General features: G+C 42.8%; 1 protein-coding gene across 2 annotated transcripts in view; it reads right to left on the bottom strand.

The window, feature by feature from the left end:
- The window catches only part of tmem245 (transmembrane protein 245), a 12,710-nt gene extending 2,754 nt beyond the window's left edge, over positions 1-9,956 (bottom strand). The window contains exons 1-13 of one of the 2 annotated variants that reach the window (XM_079275279.1): positions 8,288-9,956; positions 7,019-7,136; positions 6,528-6,623; positions 5,785-5,892; positions 4,856-5,059; positions 4,594-4,763; positions 3,349-3,372; positions 1,133-1,237; positions 967-1,049; positions 789-879; positions 572-670; positions 355-486; positions 25-147 (exon numbers count right to left, since the gene is read on the bottom strand). In XM_079275279.1, coding sequence (XP_079131405.1) covers positions 25-147; positions 355-486; positions 572-670; positions 789-879; positions 967-1,049; positions 1,133-1,237; positions 3,349-3,372; positions 4,594-4,763; positions 4,856-5,059; positions 5,785-5,892; positions 6,528-6,623; positions 7,019-7,136; positions 8,288-8,887 — 1,953 coding nt within the window. In that variant the 5' untranslated portion in view covers positions 8,888-9,956. The remainder of the gene's footprint in view (positions 1-24; positions 148-354; positions 487-571; positions 671-788; positions 880-966; positions 1,050-1,132; positions 1,238-3,348; positions 3,373-4,593; positions 4,764-4,855; positions 5,060-5,784; positions 5,893-6,527; positions 6,624-7,018; positions 7,137-8,287) is intronic. The other variant, XM_079275280.1, reaches the window with a different exon arrangement.
- Between the last annotated feature and the right edge of the window lie 7 nt (positions 9,957-9,963).

Below are 9,963 nucleotides of genomic sequence, written 5' to 3'. Positions count from 1 at the left end.
GTTTGATGGTTTAGTGCTTCGTACCAGACTCAGGACAAAGTTGAGCAGAGCCGTGCCGCTGTGGAACAAGACGGTGAGGAGAGTTGTTGTGGTGGAGATGAGGAGGCCGACATTTCTGCTCATTACCACCCACAACGACTCCAGGATCTTCAAAACAACAGGGCAACAGTAACCGTGTCATCCACAGGAGAACTACACACGCATTCGAGTTTATATTTGATACAAAGCACAAACAAATGACGAGGCAGCCGCTAGTCTTCAGTCAAACTTTATTCCATTTAGTGTCACAGATGTTGATGGGTCCTTGAAAGCGAAACACATGCAGAAGATGGTGTTAAACACAGTCGTACTTACAGACAGCAGAGTCTCAATGTTTTCCTGCAGAAAGGAGGCGATGTCCTTCCAGTCGAGGATTTCGCCGAGCCAGCTGTTCCCTCTCTGAACCATCATCTTCTGACCGCGGTGCCGTTCAGGCTGGGTCGTGTTCTGGGAAATGGATTATTTTGAGTCTTGTATTTTTGAAAGGATAAATCTTTCCCAGACATGAAGACGTTAAATTGACTTGACTGACCTTCACAAACCAGGAGTGGTACAATCGGTCCCAGAGCTCCAAAACCTGTTTCTCAATCACAGCTGTGTTGTTCATCTTGTCCCCTAACATCTTCTGGAGCTGCACAAGATGAGAAGGATTCAGTGCATAAAAAGGTGGCTGAAGTATTTGAGAGTTTTCTTCCATAGTTTGAGTCAGAGAAATCAATGGGAAACATACAGGCACCTTTTATTCTTACCTTTTGAGTTATCCATTCTCTACCGTGTTGATAAACATTAGTAGCAGCTGAATTGAGAGCCTTCTGCACCACACGAGCCTCTGGAAGCCAACTAGAGGAGGACGATGTACCAAGAAGATGATGAGAAGTTACAAACTCCAAACACAAAAGCAAAAAATGTTTTTAAAAAGAGTCGTACTTGGCCCATTCCGGATGGTTAGACACAGTCTCATTGATGAGGTTACTGGTTACGTCGATGATGTGAACACTTTCATGGTGCACCTAGAAAGATAGACGTTACTTTGTTGTTGTCAGTACCTCTGAAATGCAGTGAAGTTAAAAAAAAGGAGCAAAAAGAGTAGTACCATAGCGGTGAGCAGTAGAGCCATCAGCAGGGTCCCTGTGACCAGGAGGAAGATGATGAAGATGCTGATGATTTTATCCAGAGATCGCTCCAACCACACGATCATCTACACACAGAGAGAGGACACAGACAGGAAGACATAGAAGAAAGAAGGGGGGGGGCGGGGGGATACAAAGTCAGCAGAATTCTGAAGAGTTTGAAAACATACAGTGATCAGACACATGGAGAAACCTGCGTCCTTCCCATGTGAAGAAGCCATTTTGGATCTAAAGGCTGCCCCCCCCTTGGGCCCTGAGAAAAGCAAGGTAGTCGACTGAGAGAGCCAGGGTACCTGTACACACGCATGCACACATCCTCGCACTTCAACATGGAAACATGCAAGCGAAAAACTCCGGCCGTGTGTTCTGAATGCATGACTTTCCTGTCAGTATCTTTGATTTTTAAAAATTGTTTGCGAGCCCGTCCATCAGTCTTTCAAAGTTCATTCTGTTGAAAGGTGGTGCAATTCTTAACTCAGGTTTCTCAATGCTCCAAAACTGCATCAACAGCCAGCTCATAACAGCGTCAGTCTTTGTATGCGTGTGTTAATGTCACACAAGCCATGAGCTGAAATCAAGTTAGTTAGTGGACGCCTCTCTCCCGTGAGGCTATATGTCCTTATGATACCGCATTGTGTTGATGGTGAAATGACACGGCAGCAAAGGTCCCACTGCATTTCAGCTACACAATGCGACACAGTCCTAAAGTCTAGAAGAAAGCCTTCATTATTTAGGTGAATGTTGAACTTTTTTTTCTTACCGTCGATAAGAATGTAGCCTTACTTTAGAGATTAAGGATAATCTGATTGATGTGGATTAAATCCAGTATAGCAAAAAAAAAAGGTAAACAAAAAAATGGAAACACCACATCAGCGAGGACTTACTCTTGATTTTAAAATAGCTAATTCAGGCACATAACCATGAAAGTTAGTACAGTATGTTGAATACCAATTAGCAAAAAATCACCAGCACTTCATGAAACACAAGAAATCTCAACAATCGCACCAACACCTCTGTGACACGGTCTCAACAAAAACAGGGCATTCTCTGCTTCATAACTTGGCACTCGGGTTACAGAGCCAATGCACAATAACAAACTCAACAAAGGGTTAGAAAGCTCTGAGGTTTCACCATTTGTCCTGCGCCTAGATCAGTTTATGTTTAACTCAGGTACTCAACGCCAAGCTGTTTCTGTAAAGCATCTATCTTGTAAGTCATCAGGACAATTATAATTCACAATCAAGGATTCTTACATCACCATTCAACATTGGTTTCATGTCAAAAACCTGCCATGACCATGCCGGGATCCAAGATCTGAACATAAATGAACCTTTAATAAAGAATAAGGCTAAATAATAACAAATCTCATGAAAAGACCAAAACCAACAACATGTTAGTCCATCTCTCATTACTTACTTTGAATACACAGGAACACTTGTTAGTCAGATACATTTCTTGGTAGTTTGGGATTTGTTCTTATTTAGTAAAAGACCCAGACCCATCCTTTAAAAAAAAGTTTATTTCCAAAACACATCCTTTGTCTTTTAAATATAATAGCACAACAAAGAAAAGTAAAGCTCTTTAAAAAAAAAAAAAAAGGGTAAAAGTTCACCCACAATGTTAATATGAAGCGGCACTAAATAAAAACAAACTGTTGGGTGTTTCCATTGTTTTGTCCATCCTCACTCCCATGAAATCTCCTGCGTAACCACATCTCTCCACGGGTTCCATGGACAGTGTTTGTCCTTAATCTCTATAAATAACTTATCAGGCTTATCAGCAAACACATATTCACATTCAGAAACGCCGCCCTCTCCTCCGTCTACATCAGTCATCTCTCCATGCAGCCCAAACACTCTCAAGCACGACCTGCCAGTCAGACCACAGCGGGGAAGGTACGAACGAGGCACAGAGGGACCAGAGAGTCCCGCCTCCCCGGCCGTAGCTTCCTGTAAAACAAAAGCACGACCCAGCGAAGCAGCGAGAGGACAGACATGTAGACAGGATGAAGGGCTGATGGCAGTGGATGGGTAAAGCGGCAGTCTAAGCTTGTGCTCACGCCTTTATCCACACACGTAAACAGGTTTGTTTCCTTATCCTTCTTCTCTCGCGTTCTCTCATGCATACGCTTTCTGTGAGTCTCTCGTTCTCTCAGCACTCTGCTCCTCCAAATCATTACCTGCTTGTTAAGCCAATGCCAGAGCTTGGGGAGGAGACAAAGAGACATTGGGAAGATTATTGTTTTTGGAAAGACCTGTGCAGCAGTCATCACATGTACCCATGCGACAAGAAACACAACCTCTTTGGGTGCAGGCAGTGAGGGATCAGGAAGTGGCCCGTGGCAGGCAGGATTTAACTCCAGTGTTTGAGTGTGGACTGGCACAGTGGGATTATAAACACACACCATAACTACATCAAAAAAACATCAGGAGCAAGACATCTGTTAACGTGTTACTGTATCAATAGGCCCTGTATTTGTTCTGGCCAACATGTTGGCAAACAACTGCCTCCTTATACGTCCAGCAGGCAAGGATCAAAATTGTCATTTATTTTGAAGTCTTTTGGAAATATCTGGTTCTTTAGCTGCTAAACCTGCTGAACAGGAAGTGTGCGGTACAGTGTCGGTTCATCGGAGCTGCATGATTCATCTAGAAACAGCGCTACGCGAGCAGTGAGAGTGGATCAAAACAATGAGCTGATAGACGTCATGACGCTCCGTAAAACAGAGGAGCTGCAGAGTCGGGTGACACACCTTTCATTTACTTTCATACCGTTCTGATATAAAAATATGGATTGGTGCAGCTTCATTGTCTGCTTTGACTAAATCTAAGATTAAATTAGTATCTGAAAAATAAGCACAAAAAGTAGACCATGGTGCAAATAAATTACCAAAACTCAGTTGGTTTTGATCTTTAAAATGCATTTAAACTTTGCCATTTTTTCCTGTGCTGTGTCCAAAATCTGAATGAATACATGATTCAATTCAAGTTAGTTTGTTCTTGAAGAAGGTGATTACATACAGTATACCCAAGATGTCCTGAAATCCTGAGGGATAGGTGCATCAGAAAAGTCACCATCAGGACAAATGGTAAGGAACAGATCCCACACAATGACCGAAACCGATCTGAAGTGAACAATTCAACACACCAACACACAGAATTCTTGCTGAACTATTTCAATACTTACAGAATATTTGATCCTGTAATATTTGAACTGCAGCAAACAGTCCTTGATAGCCACTGACGGCCCTTAACTGTGGACAGTGATGAATATAATATATCAACACTAAATAATGTCCAACAGGACGTACAAGTGAAACATAAAAAGGTGTGCGTGTCTGGCTGAGGATGTGTGAAATCAAAGGAAGAGGAAATAAGGACAGCGCCTGCACCAGCGGCACGTGGAGATCAGCCAGAGACGTTACCTTAGTGTCGATGCGCAGCAGGAACTGAGCCAAGCCTTTGATTGGTCCAGGCAGCAGGGCCCCCTCTCGCTCACGTCCAAGCTTCTGCAGCACCGCCCACCACGAGATGAGAGTCCGCTCTGCAAAGCCCTTCAGGCCAAAGTGGACCACCAGCTTCTTCAGCACCCAGACTAAAGCATAAAGGCAACAGTCGTCTGTGTACAGTAGAGCAAGAAGCATGTGAACGGGAGTGTTCACGCATGTGTGTGTGTGTGTGTGTTACCAGCCACAGGGATAGGCAGCAGTTGAAGGATCCAGAGGTTGAGCCAGACCTGAACCAGTACAATGGCCCAGACCAGTAGGATAAAGTAGATATCACTGGCTCTTTTGGGGCTTTTCTCTTTCTGGAAGAGGCCGGCTGGTAACGAATGAAAGCCGCGAGGGAACCCGGGCGTGGAGGTCAGGGGGCCTACGGACTGCACACCACCTTGGAAGACATCATGGAGTTGGCACAGAGGAAGCATATAGAGGAAGAAAAAGAAAGAAGCAAAGAACATTAGTTTGTTGTTCAAGAGCAAACCACTGGTGAAGCTAAAGCAGAAGTTTCTTGAGCTGCAGTTCCTCTAACGGCTACTAGAAGCTGGGTCAGAAAAAAAGTTGTCTGTATGGAATAAAAATGCAACTTCTTTCTTAAAATACAATGTATTTTCAGATGAATGCCCATTAAATATGAGCCTGTCTCCTCTCTGCCTTGATCTAGATTAACTCCAGGAAGCTCCAAAGACAATCCATTACACAGCTTTGAGGAACACTTGATTCGGATAGTTCAATTACAAAGTCTGCTGTTTCTTTATAGCAGACCGAAGAAGCAATACAATTATATTTAAATCATTAAGATCATTTTGAAAGAGATGTTTTTTGCCAAATGATTTATCTCTTCAGTAAGTAGCCGTGTAATAAGCGGGATAATGTGCAGCGATGGGGTTCATGTCGGGGTTTATTCCGTATTAATGACCGGCTCGCTGTTCATTAATACCGCTCACACACACACACACACACACACACACACACACACACACACACACACACACACACACACACACACACACACACACACACACACACACACACACACACACACACACACACACACACACACACACACACACACACACACCTCTAAAATACAGAGTTGAAAGTGAGCTCTCTTACCTGCAGCAGAGTTTTCACATGGCTCAGTTTTCATCTGAAGGTTGCTACAGGAGATGGCCATGTAAATAGTGTTAGCAGCGAAAGACAACACCTGCCCCGACAGCTCTCCTGAGGAAGATGAGAGACAGAAAACATGGACACAAAACAGCACATTTCTTTGTGTTTCCTGTATTGTCTAACGGTCCTGATTAAAAGGGACAAACTGCCCTCCTCAAGTTGCCTATGTTTTAGGTAAAGCTGTACTAAGATACTGTTTAACTTAATCTCGGTGCTGGTTGAGCTCGAGGAACAGAAAAGAAGGAGGTGTATTTTTACGCTGTTGAAAGGACAACAGCTGCTCCACGAGATTCTTTCATTAGGCAGCGCATCGAAGTTAATTATAAGCTGATTTGACCCTTTTGACTTTTAAAGCAATCGTTTGACATTTTGGGAACTTGTTGAGAGTTAGACTGAAGATTGATACCACTCTCATGTCTGCACAGTAACTATGGAGCTACAGCCAGCAGCCAGATAGTTTAGCTTAGCATAAAGACTGGAAACACAGGGAAACAGCTAGCCTAGCACTGTCCAAAGGTAACGAAGTCCAGCTACTGTACCAGCACCTCTTAAGATCACAAATTAACACGTTATTTATACTGTTTAATTCATACAAAAAAACATTTACCACTAACTCGTATATGCCATATTTATGAATGGACTTCTCACTGTGGCACATGTACATGTGTGTGTGCACTAATCTTCACCTCTGCCAGGATCAGGTGGTTTCTCTTGGGAGCCCACGATGATGAGTATAACCACAACCACAAATAGGGGCACTCTCCACGAGCCGGTCAGAGACACTAAAAACAGATGCAGAAATCAGGCTGGTGACTATGCATGCTCTTGCTACTGTGGAGAAACATGTTGCTCTTGAACTGCAGACTATTTTCATACATTATTAGTTATTTCTTGGCAAAAATAGTGAGCCCTGTGTCAGCTGGAAACATGTGTCTACTTGTTTTGCCATAAAACTATAAAAGAAATACATAAAGATCAAATCATGAGATAATATTGATCACACACGCCTTGCTCTCCTCTCGAGCAGAACGTCTTCTTAATATCGCTACCTGCCACGTAGGCAACATTTGAAGAAATCTTCCCGAGGGCAAAAAAAAAAAAAAAAAGCTGGCTTTGAATGAAAGTAATGGAATGACAACCAACATGTCTGAGCAGACTCTCCAGGCTGCACACTCACCAATGTAGAAGAGGAAAATGGCCCAGACAGGAAGAGCCAAGGCCCTCAGGTAGTGCTCAGTGTGGGGACTCCACTTGAAACAAACCACCAACAAGTAGCCAAACACCACAGTGCACACCTGAGAGGAAACAAGAGGCACAGTGGCAACACAATAACAACAGAGGGGATGCTATGGGGTACCGTCACACCAAAAGGTACATGTTGTAACTTTTGCTCCATCCATGCTTCTTCCACACACACAGTATTGTTTCAAATTGGTCAGTGTTTATAATCTATACTCGAAGAAGACTCAGCAATCACTCCATATTATTGCCAATCTGCTGCTGTTTGATAGGAAAAGCATGAAATGTGATGCTCCAGTCAGCTGGTCACAAAGGTCTTAGCTGGTTCCACTACACACAAAGACGCCTTTCGATGTAATCTAAGATAGTGTCCTCGTCCTATTTTTGGACAAGGGCCCTGTGTCAGTCTACCTCAGTATTTAGAGAAAGGACAGGCTGTCTGAGGAGGAACATTTAATACAATTTGTATCTAGTCAAAGCGTAGCTGGATTCAGGCCCCTGCAGCCGTTTACGATTAAATATCGATCGATCTGCAGGAAACTGCAGGAAATTTGATTAGCCAGGGTACAGGTTTAGGCATATGTTCCAATTGTGTTGGGGATGATCACATTGTGTCATCCTTTAACAATGTTGCTGGTAAACCTTAATGAGTCTGAGCTCATTTTAATTAAACTAGACAAACTAGTTTAAGTAGGGCTGCAAATAACAAGTATCATTTACCCCCCCCCCCCCCCCCCACACACATTATTTATCAGTTAATCATTTGGTCTATTGTCAGATAATGGTGAAAATGCCAATCACAATTCAGAAATAAGTTATTATCAAAGAAGGCCTAGAAAACCAGCCGATATTCAGACTGGAGAAGCTGGAACCAGGAGACTTCCAAATGAATGAATTAAGCATTAAACTTGTTTATTTGTTTGTCCATCAATTAGTTATATTAGCTTCTTGTTTTATTTGTCTGAATTTCACAGATAACTCCAGACAACATCAGATGAATAGTATTCATAATTTTGCATAAATGATCCAGACAATGATGTAAACAATACTGGAGAACATGTTATTTTTAACAGTGTGATATAGCAGTCAACCGTGTGGTTTGTTGGGCTGACAGAGACCTCGCCCACCCAGTAGCATCCACTTGGAGTGACAACAGAGGGTCTTGTTGTCACCCCGGAAGTACTATACCCACTGTCCATTCACTCACCCACGCAGTGTAGAAATAGTCCAGCGCGGCCCCGATGATCCCGCAGATGTGCCCGAGGATCACCTGCATGCCGACGACACTCCAGAAAAGGTAGAGGAAGTAGACCAGCGGCGCCCCGGCCCCGATCACCAGCAGCACCGTGAGCCTCTGCAGCACCAGCCTTCCCATCGCCTCCACCCCGTAGTTCACACACCACACCGGGATCAGCAGGGTCCCCACCACGATGGGTGTCCCGGTTTCCTGCAGCCCACTCAGCCACGAGCGGCCGAGCCGAGCCAGGGAGTACTTGAAGGGGTGCAGGAAGGTCCCGCAGAGCACTGCCCAGAGCAGCGGGCGGAGGAAGGCCTCCAGGATGAAGTAGACCAGCACAGAAGCTCCGCAGCATATAGCCACAAAGATCATCGCCCCCGTGTTGTAGAAGGCCTGTTTAATGTTTTTATCAAACTTCAGGGACGACGGCTGGGTTAACAGTTGGCTCATCATGCCGACGGCCGGCTGGACGCTCTCAGAGAAAAAGACGGAGTGAGGCCGCCCAGTGAGAGGGCTCTCCGGGGGAGAGACAGAGGCGGGCTCCGGAGCCGATTCCTCCTCGTCTGCCATGTTCCCTAATTCCACCACGGCAGTCCACCCGAGGGATCGCGTCTTCTTCTTCTTCTTTTGCCTTTAATGGCGGTTGGCAAACAGCTCTCGGGTGCATTACCGCCCCCCACAAATCTGGAGTGTGGTCTAAGGGTATATTCTCTCTAAACCAACAACAAAACAAGGAAAATAATTAACCAAACAAAAGGAAACTAATGGAAAAATAATAATAATTCTCAAATGATTTTCATTAGTCTTGCTGACCCTAAATACTGTCGAAGAAGTTTCCAACATTTGTTACTCGAACTTTTCTTTAGTATATTACTGATTTTTTTCCTCTTCAATCTCTCCTTCACAAAATCCTACTCCTACCAGTTTATTTATTTATTGTTTATGTCCTGTTATTACTATTTATTGTACTATTAATAGTGTAATAATTCATTATTTTCTTTATTATTATTATTATTAAACATTTGATCTAAAGAAACAAATAATGTTCTTGTTTGTCTTTTAAGGTGTAGTGCTGCATAATATATAATGTATATGATTTAAAAACTAGTATGCAGCAGATATAGTGGTAGACAATCAGAACAATGTAAAATATACTATATTCACATGAACCTGTTTACAAACAGCAAATAATATAATCAGTATTTTTTTAAATACTGAGGTGAAGTGTCCTGCGTGTGGCTTTTATGGATCAGAAGTGTTTTTATCTGGAATGGTTAGAAAAATGACTTTACAGTTGGCTTATGGTTACAGACAATGTTTTTTCATTATTACAAGCTATTTGTTATGTACATTTTGCAAAATGAAAATGTGTGCATGCGCCAAAGAAGCAGGCCCCTTGAATTAAAGTTGATTGTTGAATATATTATAAAATCCTGATTTTGTTAAATTACTAATACAGGGCATTTGTCTTTTAATTACTCCAAAAATGTTTCTGTTCTAAAATAAAAATGTAGTTTTAAGATTTTCAATTTTCTTTTCTAATATTTTCTTTTTGTCATTTGTATCATTTGTATCTCTCTTAATCTCCTGTCTGTTCATGTACAACATCTGTACTGTCTTGTGTGTATTGTATTGTTATTTCTTCA

The sequence above is a fragment of the Melanostigma gelatinosum genome (genome assembly GCF_949748355.1).
Source record: "Melanostigma gelatinosum genome assembly, chromosome: 9".
NCBI lineage: Eukaryota > Metazoa > Chordata > Actinopteri > Perciformes > Zoarcidae > Melanostigma > Melanostigma gelatinosum.
Note: the sequence above shows the minus strand (reverse complement) of the source record. Positions and strands in the feature narration are given on the sequence as shown.